This window comes from Neoarius graeffei, chromosome 2, assembly GCF_027579695.1.
Source record: "Neoarius graeffei isolate fNeoGra1 chromosome 2, fNeoGra1.pri, whole genome shotgun sequence".
Taxonomy (NCBI): domain Eukaryota; kingdom Metazoa; phylum Chordata; class Actinopteri; order Siluriformes; family Ariidae; genus Neoarius; species Neoarius graeffei.
The window spans coordinates 84,524,189-84,543,657 of NC_083570.1; the positions used below are offsets into that span (position 1 = coordinate 84,524,189).

At 43.7% G+C, this 19,469-nt stretch overlaps 1 protein-coding gene across 1 annotated transcript in view; it reads right to left on the reverse strand.

The window, feature by feature from the left end:
- brsk2a (BR serine/threonine kinase 2a) overlaps positions 1-18,958 on the reverse strand; it is a 525,206-nt gene extending 506,248 nt beyond the window's left edge. Inside the window, exon 1 of the mRNA XM_060910107.1 lies at positions 18,584-18,958. Within this exon, the coding sequence (XP_060766090.1) occupies positions 18,584-18,683 (100 nt within the window). The 5' untranslated portion in view covers positions 18,684-18,958. The remainder of the gene's footprint in view (positions 1-18,583) is intronic.
- Between the last annotated feature and the right edge of the window lie 511 nt (positions 18,959-19,469).

The following is a 19,469-nucleotide window of genomic DNA, read 5'->3' on the forward strand; positions in this document are numbered from 1 at the left end:
TTTGTTTCATGTTTTCTTACAGACTTCATGCCGCTGTAGAGCGTAACAAAAACCGGAATCGTGACTTCAAGCACACTGTTAGAAACAGGAATACAGTAGGCGTTCATTTCTGTCTCCTAAGGTCCAGTTTACACTAATGTACCCCCCCAGGGCTCATTATTGGACCTCAAGGTAACCATGTGTACCTTTTTAGGGTCAAAAACGTCCATATATGTTCCCGATCAGTATATAAATGGTACAAATAAGTCCCTTAAAGGGTACTGCTCCAGTGACAAACCGTTGTACCCCTAAAGGCACAATGATATACTTTGTTTTCTGAGAATGCATTCAGATATTGGCACTTCAAATGGGTATCAGTAAAAGTTCACGCCTTTTCTTTCCAATCCAGAATTTCAAAAAGTTGCGCTACTGAAGCTAGCATGAAAAAGCACGTCGGCAAGCGTGCACCTGGTAAAGTTCAATCCACCCGCTGCACCCAGAGACGCTGTTACATCATTAACCACAGCCTTCTTGAGCTCATGTCAGCTAATAAATTAGGAGCGTCACGTGCCACGAGTCGAATATGAATACTCCGTGTTGATTGCCTTGCAAATGAATATCAAGGAAAATAATGACTACAGGAACCTTAACGCCTGAATGAGACCGTGTGTTCAAAAAGAGTAGAGTTTCTCTGGCAGTATATTCCACATCAGCTCACATGAGCTGCCCTAACCGCTGGAGAGGAAAGGTTTCTCCCCACTGCATTCATCATCCAATCTGAAATGAAATGGTATGGATCTGTACCGCTGCAACAGCTGTAAGAGGTTTTATTGATCCGACTCACTGATCGGCAGTTATTACTCATAGTCAAATTAAAAACTACGTCCATGAAGAGGCAGAAACCCAAAACCGTTTGCTTTCTGATGCAAACTGTGTTTTTCCTGTTTTATCTAGACCAAACATATCATGACTCATAGCCAGGCATGAGACAGAACACAAAAAATACAGACATATTCCTACTGGATAGTCAAGTATAAAATACGGCTGGAGCCTCAGACTTGACAGTTAAATTACGCAGATGTTGTAATTTAACTGTCAGGAAAAGTTTAAAAAAAAAAAAACGGACCTTTCACTTTCCTGTCAAAAGCAACCACATAAGGTTATACTGATAAAATAAAATATAGAAGGTAATAACAGTTCTCTTATGCAAGTAGCGTAGATGCTCTGTGGACGAAAGCAGGGACATTCACAAATTAAAATATTTTAGTGTTAGCTAAACAAAATCAATATGAGTCAAGGTTTATACAGTATTGTCATAAAATTATTTAATATGGAAATAAGAGGCACCTGCATGTTTTAAGGATTATAAAAGACCTTCAAGAGTTTCTTTAACTATTACTGTGTATATTCCATAATATTTTAGGGAGATGTATCTCATTTTGGGACAAGAAATGTTGGCACTTCAATTAAAAAAAAAAATTATTATTAAGGAATAGGGGGCGGCACGGTGGTGTAGTGGTTAGCGCTGTCACCTCACAGCAAGAAGGTCCTGGGTTCGAGCCCCGTGGCCGACGGGGGCCTTTCTGTGTGGAGTTTGCATGTTCTCCCCGTGTCCGCGTGGGTTTCTTCCGGGTGCTCCGGTTTCCCCCACAGTCCAAAGACATGCAGGTTAGGTTAACTGGTGACTCTAAATTGAGCGTAGGTGTGAATGTGAATGGTTGTCTGTGTCTATGTGTCAGCCCTGCGATGACCTGGCGACTTGTCCAGGGTGTACCCCGCCTTTCGCCCGTAGTCAGCTGGGATAGGCTCCAGCTTGCCTGCGACCCTGTAGAACAGGATAAAGCGGCTACAGATAATGAGATGAGATGAGAACACAAGTAACAAAAATGTCAGCTGTAACTACATGTAATCAACTGTACGAGCTGGTTATATGCTATATTATACTGTAATATTGAATTGTACTTGATGGTATGATATTGCACATAGTAATATTATTATATTTAATAATGGCAAATTGTGCCTGCTTGACAGTCTGGTTATTAAAGGGGAACTGAAGGCAAATTTTTTATCATCAAAATTCTATTTCTCATTTTATTAAATATAAGAATGCATTTCTAACAGCGGGGTGGCACGGTGGTGTAGTGGTTAGCGCTGTCACCTCACAGCAAGAAGGTCCGGGTTCGAGCCCCGTGGCCGGCGAGGGCCTTTCTGTGCGGAGTTTGCATGTTCTCCCCGTGTCCGTGTGGGTTTCCTCCGGGTGCTCCGGTTTCCCCCACAGTCCAAAGACATGCAGGTTAGGTTAACTGGTGACTCTAAATTGACCGTAGGTGTGAATGTGAGTGTGAATGGTTGTCTGTGTCTATGTGTCAGCCCTGTGATGACCTGGCGACTTGTCCAGGGTGTACCCCGCCTTTCGCCCGTAGTCAGCTGGGATAGGCTCCAGCTTGCCTGCAACCCTGTAGAACAGGATAAGTGGCTACAGATAATGGATGGATGGATTAAGGAATAGGCTTAAATCACAATTTTATAATAATCTAAATTTTTCTATCCACACATTCACTGGATATGAGCAATCGTGCGCTCTGATTGGCTACTCTACTACTAGGCTATCAGCTCATATACCACGAGTAGAGAAAAAAATGGTGAAGCGTGTTGCTGAAGCAACCGAGGACGAAATAAAAACTCTACTCGAAAACAAAACCCAAAACTAAAAATACAAAAAAAAGCAACAAAATATGGAATAAAAGTATTCAAATGGTAAGAACATCTCATCTCATTATCTGTAGCCGCTTTATCCTGTTCTACAGGGTCGCAGGCAAGCTGGAGCCTATCCCAGCTGACTACGGGCGAAAGGCGGGGTACACCCTGGACAAGTCGCCAGGTCATCACAGGGCTGACACATAGACACAGACAACCATTCACACTCACATTCACACCTACGGTCAATTTAGAGTCACCAGTTAACCTAACCTGCATGTCTTTGGACTGTGGGGGAAACCGGAGCACCCGGAGGAAACCCACGCGGACACGGGGAGAACATGCAAACTCCGCACAGAAAGGCCCTCGCCGGCCACGGGGCTCGAACCCGGACCTTCTTGCTGTGAGGCGACAGCGCTAACCACTACACCACCGTGCCACCCCCAGTAAGAACATATCTTTTTTATTTTTCAAGAATTATTATTATTATAGTATTTTTCACAAATTGCTACTGTCATTTCGCCGGCTTGTTTACATTCTAAGCGGAAATGATTTGGCCGGACATTTTGTGTAAAGTTTTTATTTGTTGAATTTACAAAAAATAAAAATAAAAATGCTTCGTTTCTCAAAATCCAGTGAATGTGGAGAGAATAAAACAGTTATTCCACTCAATCTCACTGTACATGGCTTATAGGCAACTCAGTGCGCCGCACCTCAAAGGCCATCAGCTCATGCATGACTCGATTTCAATTCAATTCAATTCTTTATTGTCATATGTACTAGAGAGAGTGTCACACAGTACAATGAAATTCTTATACTGTGAGTTCTCCACCAACACAACCTAAACCTGAATAAAGACATTAAAAGCAAGAGGAAGTAATTCAAATTAAATAAAGTAATTAAAATACAAAAAAAATTTACATTAATAAAAACTAAACCTTCTGTTTACATTTTTCTTCATTTAATTTAGTCATGGCCAATGCCCGCCCGCCCGCCCGCCCACCCGACAGCTCTCCCCCCATCACACAAAAGCTACCAATCAGGGAGGCTTCTAAAGGCTTCCTCCAAGGCCGACCAAGCTTTTCAAACTGCTGCTCATGCAACGTTAAGGCGGCACATGCTCTGAGGAAAGCACTACCCGCCCACTTCCATATGCATAAGCTCACAACCGCCCATGATTGGTCAGTGTCACTATATTGACAGGGCAGAGACAGTATGCCGCCACCACCCCGAGAGCACAGGCTGATTCAGCACTTTTGGACTCCTGGCCACAGAATGCTGCGGCATCATCTCATCTCCTCTCATTATCTCTAGCCGCTTTATCCTTCTACAGGGTCGCAGGCAAGCTGGAGCCTATCCCAGCTGACTACGGGCGAAAGGCGGGGTACACCCTGGACAAGTCGCCAGGTCATCACAGGGCTGACACATAGACACAGACAACCATTCACACTCACACCTACGGTCAATTTAGAGTCACCAGTTAACCTAACCTGCATGTCTTTGGACTGTGGGGGAAACCGGAGCACCCGGAGGAAACCCACGCGGACACGGGGAGAACATGCAAACTCCACACAGGAAGGCCCTCGCCGGCCACGGGGCTCGAACCCGGACCTTCTTGCTGTGAGGCGACAGCGCTAACCACTACATCACCGTGCTGTGGCATCATTGGGTTTCAAACACACAATCTCCAGATGATCGCTCTTCTGCTTTTCTGCTGCGCCACTCAGGAGCTCCCTCACATCCTTCTCTACAGCAGGGGTGTCCAAACTGATCCATAAAGGGCCGTGTGGCTGCAGGTTTTCATTCCAGCCATGCAGCAGCACACCTGATTTGGCTTATTCAATCAACTGACACACCCACCCTTTAATCAAGGGTGGGTGTGGCTGCAAGTATTTGACTGTGTGAAGACAGTTCAGTTGATTGAATGAGCCAAATCAGGTGTGCTGCTGCATGGCTGGAATGAAAACCTGCAGCCACACGGCCCTTTATGGATCAGTTTGGACACCCCTGCTCTACAGTATGCATATGTACATTTGCATATACTTGATTCTACTTTTGGGTTATAAAAATGAACCTCTTTATCTGGCATATAGTTCTATATCATGCAATGATAAATGGTGATACAAGTTTATGATGATGCGAACTGATTAAATAAAAATTGAATCGCGATTATTATCAGCCTGCCTAATGTCTTCGTTTTTCCTCATGGTAACTGCGTTGTTGAGACAGCGGCGAGTGGAATAAAGTAAAATTCAGAATGCACATGACTTCACCAGAGGCAGAAGTAACACAGCTCTAATGCTGTGACTAGAAACAAAAAAAAACAGCTCTAAGATAGGAAGGAGCTGTTGTACAATTGATTGTACAAATAGATTTAGCAAGAAATCAAAGCTCTCTTTTTACAGAATGCCGAAAGATAAAGAAAAGTAAAATGGTGGTAGTCGTTTTCTGTTTAATCTGAACTACAACCTTCACAAATGCTCATAAAAGTTTTTTTAAGAAAAGGCTGATTCGTTATTAATGTTTTTCATTTTTAATAAAAGGAATATTTTAGTTAATAGGCTATTTAACAATTATTCCACAAAATCGAGTCGTACATGAGCTGACAGCATGTAGCGCCGAGTTGGCTATAAGCCGTGTACGATGAGATTGAGTGGAATAACTGTTTTATTCTACCCACATTCACTGGATTTTGAGAAACAGAGCATTTTTATTTTTTGCTAATTCGATAAATAAAAACTTTATACAAAACCTCCGACAAAATCATTTCCGCTTAAGCAGACGTCTTAAAAATCTATCGATGGCTGTACGAATTGACTTTAGTGTTGGGTTTTTTTGGTAGAAAGTGCTGTCTTGCCAAGGTACAGAACACCTTTAGACGTATTTAATTCTTCCTTGGACGTTTCAGTTCTGCAATTTTCAAACTTCTTTGAGCTCTTGAACCAGTCTAAAAAAAAAGTCAACAAATTTTAATGCTTAAAGATGAAGAATGTAAACAAACCGGTGAAATGATGAGCAATTTGTGAAAATTGTGATAATTCTTGAAAAAAAAAAATCAAATACCTTCATTCCATATTTTGTTGCTTTTTTTGTATTTATTTGGTGTTTTGTTTTCAAGTAGGGTTTTTATTTCATCCTCGGTTGCTTCAGCGACACGCTCCGCCATTTTGTTTTTCTCTACTCACGGTATATGAGCTGATATCCTAGTAGTAGAGTAGCCAATCAGAGCGCACAATTGCTCATATCCAGTGAATGTGGATAGAATAATATATTTCACTCCAACCTTTACAAATGTGAGTAAATAATTATTATTGGTTGTTAAGAAAATTAAACAAATTTTTTTTTTTTACAAAATAATATTTAAGTTGATAAAGAATAGAAAAAATGTTGCATTTTTTGGGAATAAAATGTTCAATTTAGGGGCGGCACGGTGGTGTAGTGGTTAGCGCTGTCGCCTCACAGCAAGAAGGTCTGGGTTCGAGCCTCGTGGCCGGCGAGGGCCTTTCTGTGCAGAGTTTGCATGTTCTCCCCGTGTCCGCGTGGGTTTCCTCCGGGTGCTCCGGTTTCCCCCACAGTCCAAAGACATGCAGGTTAGGTTAACTGGTGACTCTAAATTGACCGTAGGTGTGAATGTGAGTGTGAATGGTTGTCTGTGTCTATGTGTCAGCCCTGTGATGACCTGGCGACTTGTCCAGGGTGTACCCCGCCTTTCGCCCGTAGTCAGCTGGGATAGGCTCCAGCTTGCCTGCGACCCTGTAGAACAGGATAAAGCGGCTACAGATAATGAGATATGTTCAATTTATTTTTTTTTAAAATATCACGGGAAAATCGAATCATGGACCCAACATCACGAATCGACTCGATTTGTGAATTGAGCGAATCGTTATATGCCTACTCTTTATCAATGAAAAAGTTGCAAAAAAAAAAAAAAGCCCTTTTTTGCAACTTTTTCCAAGTCTTTCTTGCTTATTCAGCAATTAAATAAAAGAATCACTGTCTAGACAAACAAAGTTGTCCTATAAGACCCCGGCAGGCTTTACTTTCAGAGAGCCACATGGGGTTAATTGCTCTTGAGGGAGCCTCCCGCAGAACCTCCTGCACTGAAGCACAGCCGCTGCATCAGAGTTTCAGCTCCAGCACGAGCCAGAACCGGCCATGCAGGACTCAATAAACCCTTCCTACAAGCGCCGCTGCACACGGACGGGGAAAAGAGGGAAATCCAAGGATGACAGAATTTGTTGTTTTATGCCATCAGTGCTTAGACAAGGCTTGCTGAATTGCCTGTGCTGGATAATTCTATGATTATAGATTAGTTAGACAGGCTTAGATAAGAATGAATGGGCAGCTTCTACCCAAAACAGTAATGTGCCATTCATTTACTGACAAATCAAGAGCACAACAAAAACAACAAACAGCAAGTTTGGGGTTTTTTTTTTCTTCAAAAACTCAAATTGTGCGTAAAAATTCAAATTTATTCTCATTGTCCAAGGATATGTTTATGGGGCGGGGGGGGGGACAAAAAAGAAACGTATGCACACACAAACGGATGTGGCTCTCCTTTTCTCTTTAACAAAACGTGCATACTCATCCTCAGATTCACGGAGAATCCAAAAGCAAGGAGAATACAATTTAAGTGCGAGATACAGATAATCAGAACGAATTTAAGCATCTGCAAACACTTTCTATACAAACACGTAAAAGCACAGTGCGTATACGCTCACCGGCCACTTTAATAGGAATGTCTTCTTGCTTCTAAGATCCCTGTTCTTGGCTGCAGGAGTGGAACCCAATGCGATGTTCTGCTGTTGCATGCCGAGATGCTTTTCTGCTCACCACGGTTGCGAAGACTGATTATACGAGTTAACTATATCCTTCCTGGCAGCTCGAACCAATCTGGGGAAGGTTTCCCAAAAGCGTCTTAACGCTAAAGGCCTCTGCATGCTCTTGCGACAAGGCTTTCGCAGATAGCTTTTCGCAGACAGTTGTAATTTATCGTTGAGCGGGGAGTAATAGGCGTGCGCGATGTTATTCACCGCCACAACGCAAGGGGGCGCGAAGTCTCGAAATCGCTAGGAGTAGTTGGTGGGTGTGGTTAGTGGAGTGTTTATCCTCCGGTTACTTATAATGACTAGAACTGGAGTCGTATAGATGTACGTACTTCCTCGAGCTCTTCGTGCTGCTCCATCTTCGCTCGTGTTTTTAAAAATGCCGGTCGTGAAAACAAACCAAACCGGGAAAGTAGGGAAGCGGAAGTGCGTGTACAGCGGATGTAGAGTGGACCAATCAGAGCCATCTTGTCTGCGACGCTGTCTGCGAGGCTTCTGCAGTGGTCACAATTTTTGGGAGGTGCGCGCAGAGCGTCTGCGAAGGTGGGGGGGCTACGCAGACACTATCTGCGGCGCCGTCTGTGAGGACTGAGTTGTCAGCATAAATTGGCCTTAAGAGCGTCTTAACAAGGAGAGAGTATGTTCATTGTGAATTTAAGCATCCGCAAACACCTTCTATACAAACACAAAGCACAGTGCGTATATGCTCACCGGCCACTTTAATAGGAATGTCTTCTTGCCTCTAAGATTCCTGTTCTTGGCTGCAGGAGTGGAACCCAATGTGATGTTCTGCTGTTGCATGCGGAGATGCTTTTCTGCTCATCACGGTTGCGAAGACTGATTATACGAGTTAACTATATCCTTCCTGGCAGCTCGAACCAATCTGGGGTAGGTTTCCCAAAAGTGTCTTAACGCTAAGAGCGTCATAACAAGGAGAGAGAGTGTGTTCATTGTGATGCTCGCTCTACCATTTAACGATGTGCTTTTGAGAAACTCACCCCTGCTCATTTTCCTCTGACCTCTCTTATCAACAAGGCGTTTGTTTCCACCCACAGAACTGTCGCTCACTCAGCGCTTTTTTGTTTTTCGCACCATTCTGTCTGTGTAAACTCTAGAGACCGTTGTGTGTGCGATCAGCAGTTTCTGAAACACTCAAACCAGTCCATCTGGCTCAAACAGTGAAAGTCACATTTTGTGATCACAATTTTTCCCCATTCTGATGTTTGAAGTGAACATTAACTATCTGAAGCTCTTGATTTGTATCTGTATGATTGTATGCATTGTGCGGCTGTCAAGGGATCGGCTGATTAGAGAACTGCGTAAAGCAGCAGGTGGAGGGGGCGTCGTGGCTCAGGTGGATAAGGCGCCACACCATAAATCCGGGGACCCGGGTTCGATTCCGACCCGAGGTCATTTCCCGATCCCTCCCCATCTCTCTCTCCCGCTCATTTCCTGTCTCTGCACTGTCCTATCCAATAAAGGTGAAAAAAAGCCCAAAAAATATATCTTTAAAACAGCAGGTGGATGTGTGGGTGCTCCTAATAAAGTGGCCAGCGAGCGTATTTAAGGGTTTACATGTCATACAACCAAAGCGAATCAAAGTGTGAGCAGGATAAAGCTGAGTACGAAGTAAGAGAGCGAAAGAAACTGGCAGTGAAGTAATGCCATATGGTAAAACCGAGCCACATGAGAGTGGGGTTCCCAGCAACGTCCTGTGACCATTAAGGTCAGCAGCAAATGGTTAGTGGATTTTGATTAGTGCTCATTTGAAGCAACCTGTGATTAAACCGATATTCGCGGTAGGCGTGCTGAAAATGGACTCGACAAAGCCAGCAAAAATTTTGTATTATTAAAGATGATTACCTAGCAACTGAAGATAACGGAGTCGCAGCGTGTCAAGCAGGTGGCACTTTTCTTGTATAACAGCCAGGCTGACACTGGTTTCCAGAATATCTGTCTCCCCCCCCACCCCCCGAGCTTTGCTCAGTGTTTCCATCTTTAGATTGAATTTCAGTCATCTGTTGCATATGTGCACAATTTTCACTGTGGGAAAGAGTAGAGAGCCTTTTATTTTTAGGCATTTAACAATTTGTGGAATTTGTGTTCCGGTTGCCTCTTGATCCATGTGCGAGAGATTTCAGTTTGGGAGATTACAGACATGCTGTAGGATTTTAATCACATAATGACTGTAGCATTGTACAAGACCGGAGGTCAGCCCAACCCATCCGCTCTCGTCTATACTATTAAAAAAAACCCAGCTCTACAGTACACGCCCAGTCAGTAAACCACGATCTGAACTGACATACATGATCACATAACGATTAAACATACTATTTTCAATGTGCCACTTATCATGCTTAGTGTGTGCCAGTTGTCATGTGTAATTGGCTACCATGAGCTATATGTATGCATTATGTATGTATAGGCGAGGATGTACACAGAAATAGACATCGTGGATACAAGGAGAGGTGCATAGCCGAAGCGTCAGTCACAATCACACCCACAGTCCTCTATACTTGTTTTACTCCTCCACGCTCCCAACATACAGCACCACTGGATATCTACAATGGTGCAATAAGTGTGGATACGGGGTTTGCCGAGGACTAGACTAGTTCTATCTATGACAGGTATGACATCTGATTTTCAAACTCAAATCCCTGGACTTCAAGGCAAAAGTTCAGTTTAACCTGTTCTCACACGAACAAAAAGAACAGAGCACATTACCCCAATTCTAAGGTCCCTTCACTGGCTTCCAGTAAGCTACAGAATTGACTTTAAAGCATTGCTGCTGGTGTATAAATCTCTAAATGGTACAGGGCCTAATTACCTCTCTGATATGTTGCAGTGGCCTAACCCAATCAGATCTACCAGATCGCAACAGAAAAATTTACTATTAAAACCAGTTGTTAAAACAAAGTGTGGTGAAGCAGCTTTTAGCTACTATGCAGTACAGCTATGGAACCAACTGCCAGAGGACATCAAAAATGCTCCTGCTGTTGGCAGCTTCAAATCTAGGTTAAAGACCAAGCTGTTTTCAGATGCTTTCTGTTAAATAATTAATATTTTTACATTTTTTATAATCTTTACTTTCTCTGCATGTTTTAAATTTACTTTAATTTTATTCTATTTTATTCCGCTGGTTTCTTTTTCTCCTTTTTTCTTTTTGGCATTTTATTATTTTAGTTCTACTGTTGTTTAATTCTTATTATTTTCTTTTAATTCTTTTAATTAATTGTTTTAGATTAAAAATAAAATTATTTTATGTAATTTTATTTCTCTATTGTTTACTGTTTTTGTTTTTGCTTCTGTAAAGCACATTGAACTGCCATTGTGTATGAAATGTGCTATATAAATAAACTTGCCTTGCCTTAACACACAATATGGTTTAGACCAGGGGTTTTCAAAGTGTGGGAGAGTCAGCCCCCCTTCAGAGAGCAAATAAACAACAGCGCCCCCCTTACAATTTTTGTCGTTGCTATACTTAATGTTCCATTCGTATTTAAAAAAAATGGTTGTTGTACACATTTTTATTTTTTTCTTTTACACATTTTAAACATCTGTGCTTTTTGAAAACTTCTTTTTTTACACATTTAAAACGAGCTTTATTAAAACATCTTGTTTTACACATTTTAAACATCTCATAGCATCGTTAGCGAGCACCTCTTGGCAGACAACACACTGTGGCAGTGGAGCATCTTCAGATCCAGTCCATGAAAATCCAAACTTTAAATAATCGTGGTCATACTGCCTTCTTTTTTTGCTTGGCCCAGACTCTGTCTCCTCACTCACTGTAGCTTTAGGTACTAAAAATCGAGCCATTTTGTCTCTGGTAAAGGCTAGCTGAAGTTCGCTAAATGTCCGCAATAGTAACTTATTCTGGTTTATTTTTCCTCACGTTGCGCCCCCCCTTAAAGGAACAGTCCACCGTACTTCCATAATGAAATTATGCTCTTATCTGAATTGAGACGAGCTGCTCCGTACCTGTCCGAGCTTTGCGCGACCTCCCAGTCAGTCAGACGCAGTCAGACGCGCTGTCACTCCTGTTAGCAATGTAGCTAGGCTCAGTATGGCCAACGGTATTTTTTGGGGCTGTAGTTAGATGCGACCAAACTCTTCCGCGTTTTTCCTGTTTACATAGGTTTATATGACCAGTGACATGAAACAAGTTCAGTTACACAAATTGAAACGTAGCGATTTTCTATACTATGGAAAGTCCGCACTATAATGACAGGCATACTAACACCTTCTGCGCGCTTCGGCAGCGCATTGATATCTGAGCTCCGTATCAATGTGCTGCCGAAGCGCGCAGAAGGTGTTAGTACGCCTGTCATTATAGTGCAGACTTTCCATAGCATAGAAAATCGCTACGTCTCAATTCAGATAAGAGCATATTTCATTATGGAAGTACGGTGGACTGTTCCTTTAAGAACTCTGGCGCCCCCTCGGGGAGGCGCGCCCCACACTTTGAAAAGCCCTGGTTTAGACGACAATCCATTAAGCGAAATCAGCAGAATGTACGGCATTTTAGTCATCTCTCAATACGCATATTAAAGGAGAATTGAAGGCAATTTTTTTATCATCAAAATTCTATTTCTCTCATTTTATTAAATATCGGAATGTATTTCTGACAGCTATTTTGTCACTGCGATAGCAAGTTATGAGAGTTTGAACTATGCTCTGTAATATATCAGTCCATATGTCAAAGCAACGGCTGTAAATGAGATGCGTTGAGACCTGTGCGAGACATCGTACTGTAGGACGGAAGTAAAACGTACAGCGGAAATCAAAGTGACCAACCCTGCGTCCGAAACTGCTCACTCGTTCACTACTCCCTATATAGAGCTCATTGGTAAAATGAAAAAACGCTTTCGGACACTAGTCCGTCGCACTGGTATTTACGTCATTACTGTCGCACAATTAAAACGTGCCAGATCAGTCGGCTGGTGGGGTTTCAAAATAATAAACGCATGCATTTATTTTTTTCACGGTCCGGTTTCCATCAAATCATGCGCTCTGATTGGCTCGCGAGCAGGCCGGAATCCTACGATACGGACCCCGGTTACGGACCTTTGACGACTCGGTTATTCACAACAACAACAAACATAGTAGCAATTTTTTGTCAACATTTATTTTCACATTTCACTATGATGAAAGCACCTGGTTTTGTGTCGCCTAGATCAAGTTTTTTATTTTTGGAAAATTCCGAGCTGACGTAGCTTGTCAAACAGGTTTTTGACGAGCTTGTAGCAGGTTTGTTCTAAATATGGTTTCCCTTTCGGGCGCTCTCATTTTCTGTTATGCTGTGTTCACACTTATACCAGTACGATAGTGGTATAACTGTATCGATACAAAGTATACCGGTACAGTTTAGTGCATCTGTCCACACTAGCGAGAAATGTTTGCGGTTTTCTTTCACGGTAGTTGAAATGCGCGTGCACGAAATGTTTCCATGGTTACCGAGTAACTTCCTTCCGAGAATATGGTGGATGAAACGACGTGTGTGTGCTTTTTGTTGTCAATGTACAGTCTGTATTTCTGGTGGTCATTTATTCAGTCGAATCGTATAAAACGCGCGAGGCACTTGAGAAAGAAACAAACGAATCTCCGTTCTTCACTATTTTATTCAGCGAAGACATCGATTGAGGTGTGTGACTTTGCGCATGCGCATTATATTTGTATCGATACAGAACCGCTTCATCTGTCCACACTACAGCGAAGCGCTACAGTACCGATACTGTACTGGTACAAAACCCATACATTTGTGGGTTTCGTACCGATACAGTTATACCGCTACAGTACCGGTATAGTTGCAAGTGTGGACAGGTGTTGCGGTACGAAAGTATAGTATCGGTACAAAATCCCTAGTGTGGACAGGGTATTAAAATTCGGTAAAGAAAAAAATAAATATATTATTTACTAGCTTAAGGTCGGTCCGTATCCTGAAATACCATGACCTCGGCCTTGAAAATACTGACCGAGGCCTCTAGACCTCAGTCACGGTATTTCACGATACGGCCCTCCCAGCTGGTAAATTATATATATGTATTTTTGTAATAAATCCGTATTATACTGAGCATATTTCCTACATTAATCAACACAAAGTAGCTGCATCTTTCAGTTCTTTTAAATCAAGGCTGAATGCTTTCTTCTTTGCCCCTGCCTTTTATTCAGTCAAATTTGAGACTTTTAATTTGATTTCTTTCAGCACGACTGCTATGCATGATGGGATATATTGCTTTGGTTAGTGACCATCGTTGTACACTACTTTTCGTGATGCATTGTGGGATACTTTGAGTGCACTATATAGGGTGTAAATAATCCTCACTTGCCCCTTTTCCACCAAAGCAGTTCCAGGGCTGGTTCGGGGCCAGTGCTTAGTTTGGAACCGGGTTTTCTGTTTCCACTGACAAAGAACTGACTCTGGGGCCAGAAAAACCAGTTCCAGGCTAGCACCAACTCTCTGCTGGGCCAGAGGAAAGAACCGCTTACGTCAGAAGAGGGGGTGGAGTTATTAAGACCGACAACAATAACAAGACCGCGAAAGATCGCCATTTTTAAGCGACGAGAAGCAGCAGCTGTACAAATGCGAAGTCATTTATTATTATTATTATTGTTGTTGCTGCTTCTTCCGTGTTGTTTTTACTTCAATATTCGCGCCAAGGTTTATGCAAACGTAGCGACGTAACTGATGTATACAGCGACGTAATGACGTGGCTTCCCTTAGCACCACGAGCTATGGAAAAGCAAACTGGTTCTCAGCTGGCTTGCAAGTTGAACGAGTTGTGAACCAGCACCAGCACTGGCCCCGAACCAGCCCTGGAACTGATTTGGTGGAAAAGGGGTAACTAAGGTTTCGGACAGCACTACAAAACGGCATCCTCACTATATAGTGCCTTATGTAGTGAGTAGGGAGCGATTTCGGACACAGGGCAAGTGACCAACATCTGCCAACGTTGTCAAAAGACGCGCGCGCCCTCTTTCGAATGCTGATGTAATCAAGCTGGAAGTTTTTTGTTTGTTTTGTTAGCAAATCAGGAAAGTTTGAAAAAAGTAGGCAGTAATTGTCATTTAAACTCGTCTTTGTGCAAAATCCTGTGTGGACCAAGTGACGCCTGCCATGGACCAAACGAACTAAATTCAACATGGCTAAAAACCAAACAGGCCGATAAGTATAATATTTAATTGCAATTAGTTGCCAATACGAGTCACGATATAAGGTTACTCATCTCATCTCATTATCTCTAGCCGCTTTATCCTGTTCTACAGGGTCGCAGGCAAGCTGGAGCCTATCCCAGCTGACTACGGGCGAAAGGCGGGGTACACCCTGGACAAGTCGCCAGGTCATCACAGGGCTGACACATAGACACAGACAACCATTCACACTCACATTCACACCTACGCTCAATTTAGAGTCACCAGTTAACCTAACCTGCATGTCTTTGGACTGTGGGGGAAACCGGAGCACCCGGAGGAAACCCACGCGGACACGGGGAGAACATGCAAACTCCACACAGAAAGGCCCTCGCCGGCCCCGGGGCTCGAACCCAGGACGTTCTTGCTGTGAGGCGACAGCGCTAACCACTACACCACTGTGCCGCCTGATATAAGGTTACTAAAACCGAAAAAATAACTAAACAACACATTAATTAAGAAATAAAGCAAGTTTAAAAATGACTTCAGTGCCCCTTTAAATCATAAAGAAATCTATCACATGAAATTTCTGCGCATGCAAGCTTTTGCACTCGACGGTAACCCACTGAATTAAAAAGCTAATTAAAGAGCAGAGAATTTAATCATGCTAAAAAGATCAAGATCGTAAACTCTACCATCAATGGGAAAGCACTAAAAAAAAAAAAAAAAAAAAAAAAACACAAACGGGCATGGAAACTCCAGAAGCATGACTGAACACCACTTAGATTGGCTCTTTATTTTTGCTCTTTTCCAGCTCACCACACACTGTAACCATGTATTCAATGTTTGCAATGGTTGCAAAAGTGCAAAACCTCTGGGGAGAACAATGACTGGTTTGGGAAGCACAATCTCTGAACCGAAGTGCACTTCTGTTTCAGTAACGGATAAGTAGAATCGGATGTCCTGGTGCAGGGAAATCACCGACCTCCAACACCCGACAGAACCTTAGACCAGTGTTTTTCAGTCCTGGTTGTGGAGTTATCCTGCGCCGTACGTTCGGAGGATTTCACAGCACCAAAGCACCACGTTTAACACCGTAACAGCCTTCTTGCTTTGATAAGCTGAATCAAACGTATCAAGACACTAAAATTTAACCACAGGAAATCAGAAAATGCAGAGCTGGCGGCATGTCAGAGAGCAGTGATGAACGATGTGCACCAGAATCTCGAGTAAAGACACCAAACAAAAGCCTGCCCTCATTTCTCTCTGCCTCACTCAAGCCCTGGTCTCGTCTGGCGATCTGAGATCACCAAATGTAGAGAAGCACCAGAGAGGACAGATGGAGAACCCTGCCTTCTCCCATGCAGGGCTACCGGACAACAGCCCGGAGTGTTGCATCACTTTTCTGCTCTCGCAAGGTCACGATGACTAATCCAGTCTGATTTTGGCCAACGCACCTAGGACATAGATGATTTAGCAGTCTCACCATCCCAATCCACACCACCAGCATGGCAACAAGGTAACGTGGACTGTTTCATGGGCAACTCAAGGATCAGGACCAGGAAGGTGACCACCACACAGGATAGGGAGATCTGTTTTAGATTTGCATTTAAAGCAGCAGGCAGACATCAAAGTGTCAACCAGAAGCAGGGCGTAAAAATAATAAAATAAAATAACAAATAACAAGAGCAAGTTGCAATTCATCATCCCAGTTAAGGGCTGCGTGCCAGGGCTGGGCTTGTACATCCTAACCCAACACATACACACACACACACACACACACTTGCTTAAGGAAAAGACAGATATACATACATACATACATACATAGATACATACATACATACATGCTTTTAAATATGCCTGAAATAAATAAAAACAAACTGATCACAGTGTCATCCACTTGAAGGCTTGTTAAATTAGTGCTGTCGGGTGACTTGGGTACCTTAGTAGGCTACAAATGATTAAGGGAACTTGTGTATTCAGTTTTAATGTGATTAGAGAGAGAGAGAGAGAGAGAGAGAGAGAAATATTATATATGAGAATGACAGAGAGAGAGAGAGATGGATAGAGAGAGAGAGAAACAGAAAGAGAGAGACAGATGGAAAGAGACAGAGAGGTGGAAAGAGAGAGATGGAAAGAGACAGAGACAGATGGAAAGAGATGGAGAGAGAGACAGAGAGAGAGCAATGGAGAGAGAGAGCGATGGAGAGAGAGAGAGGGCGCGATGAGAGAGAGAGCGCGATGGAGAGAGAGCGATAGAGAGAGATGGAAAGAGAGACAGAGAGATGGAGAGAGAGAGACAGAGATGGAGAGAGATGAGAAGGAGAGAGAAATGGAGACAGAGAGAGAGATGGAAAGAGAGAGATGAAGAGAGACCGAGAGAGAGATGGAAAGAGAGAGATGGAAAGAGAGAGAGAGAGAGATGAAAAGAGAGACAGAGAGAGATGAAGACAGACATAGAGAGAGAGATGGAGACAGACAGACAGAGAGATGAAGACAGACATAGAGAGAGAGATGAAGACAGACAGAGAGAGAGATGGAGAGAGAGATGAAGACAGACAGAGAGAGAGAGATGGAGAGAGAGATGAAGACAGACAGAGAGAGAGATGGAGAGAGATGAAGACAGACAGAGAGAGAGATGGAGAGAGATGAAGACAGACAGAGAGAGAGAGATGGAGGGAGATGAAGACAGAGAGAGAGAGAGATGGAGAGAGATGAAGACAGAGAGAGAGAGAGATGGAGAGAGATGAAGACAGAGAGAGAGAGATGGAGAGAGATGAAGACAGACAGAGAGAGAGAGATGGAGGGAGAGAGAGATGAAGACAGACAGAGAGAGAGATGGAGAGAGAGAGAGATGAAGACAGACAGAGAGAGAGATGGAGAGAGAGAGAGATGAAGACAGACAGAGAGAGAGATGGAGAGAGAGAGAGATGAAGACAGACAGAGAGAGAGATGGAGAGAGAGATGGAGAGAGAGATGAAGACAGACAGAGAGAGAGATGGAGAGAGACATGAAGACAGAGATGGAAAGGGAGACAGAGAGAGATGGAAAGAGAGACAGAGATGAAGACAGAGAGAGATGAAGAGAGACATGAAGACAGACAGAGAGAGATGAAGAGAGACATGAAGACAGACAGAGAGACATGAAGAGAGACATGAAGACAGACAGAGAGAGATGAAGAGAGACATGAAGACAGACAGAGAGAGATGAAGAGAGACATGACAGACAGAGAGAGAGAGATGAAGAGAGACATGAAGACAGACAGAGAGAGAGAGATGAAGAGAGACATGAAGACAGACAGAGAGAGAGAGATGAAGAGAGACATGAAGACAGACAGAGAGAGAGAGATGAAGAGAGACATGAAGACAGACAGAGAGAGAGAGATGAAGAGAGACATGAAGACAGACAGAGAGAGAGAGATGAAGAGAGACATGAAGACAGACAGAGAGAGAGAGATGAAGAGAGACATGAAGACAGACAGAGAGAGAGATGAAGACAGACAGAGAGAGAGATGAAGACAGACAGAGAGAGAGATGAAGACAGACAGAGAGAGAGATGAAGACAGACAGAGAGAGAGATGAAGACAGACAGAGAGAGAGAGAGATGGAGAGAAAGATGGAGAGAGAGATGGAGAGAAAGATGGAGAGAGAGATGGAGAGAGAGAGAGAGAGAGATGGAGAGAAAGATGGAGAGAGAGAGAGAGAGAGAGAGAGATGGAGAAAGAGATGGAGAGAGAGAGAGATGGAGAGACGGAGAGAGAGAGAGAGAGAGAGAGAGATGGAGAGAGAGAGAGAGAGAGAGAGATGGAGAGAGAGAGAGAGAGAGAGATGGAGAGACGGAGAGAGAGATGGAGAGACGGAGAGAGAGATGGAGAGACGGAGAGAGAGATGGAGAGAGACAGAGGGAGAGAGAGAGAGATGGAGAGAGAGAGCGCTGAAGGTAAGGCGAACCTGTCTGTCCTTTCCCCAGTGTCTTCTCCAGGCGGTACGGTCCCACGTAATTGGCATGCTGGGCGGCACTGTTTTCTTTTTCTTTCCCGGACGTGGACATGTTTGTCTTCTAAACAGAGACAGAGGACGGAGAGATCCGCTTTAACCTCAGCGGAGGAGGATGATGTCCTATTCCCGGTTCCGCTGCTGCCTCCTCCCGTCTCTCTCTCTCTCTCTCTCTCTCCACTTTAATGGATAGTTTTTGTTGTTGTTATTGTTGTTGTTTCTCAGACATGAGGCCAGCGTGCCGCGGTGTGTCCGGTCTCCCTGGCGGCGGTGTGCGGTGCGGTGCGGTGGGGTGGGGTGGGCAGCAGCAGCAGGTGAGCGCAGTGCTCAGGGTCCGAGGCGCATTGTGTGAGCGGCGGCGCTCGCGCTGCTGAGACTGAGCCCGGGCTCTGACTGCGAGCAGCCGCTCCTCCAGCGCAAAGGGTGGTGGGAACGGCTGCAGCGCTTCACCCCGATTGGACGACGAGTTGGCCAATCATACAGCGGCTGCGTGTGATTGACGCGTGAGTGCGCCAATCAGCAGGCTTGTCTCTTTGCCGCAAAACACGAGTTGCTGGTGCAGTACTGAGGACTGTGGGTTACTCATAACATGCAATGAGAGTGCGAATAAAATATTCACCCTTTACGCTTTAAACAGGGCTTTATTGATGGTGGCATTAAAGCAGGAGGCTTAAAACAGATAAAATAGGGGAAGAGGGAGCTGTAAAATGGGCACAGTACAAAACAGTAAGCATAAAACAGATGAGAGAGAAGCGCAAAGGGACAAGGCAGAGAAATGTACAATATTCCTTACTCAAGTGAAGCTAAAATTGGGGAAAGCCATGGCTTAATGGCTAGAGCA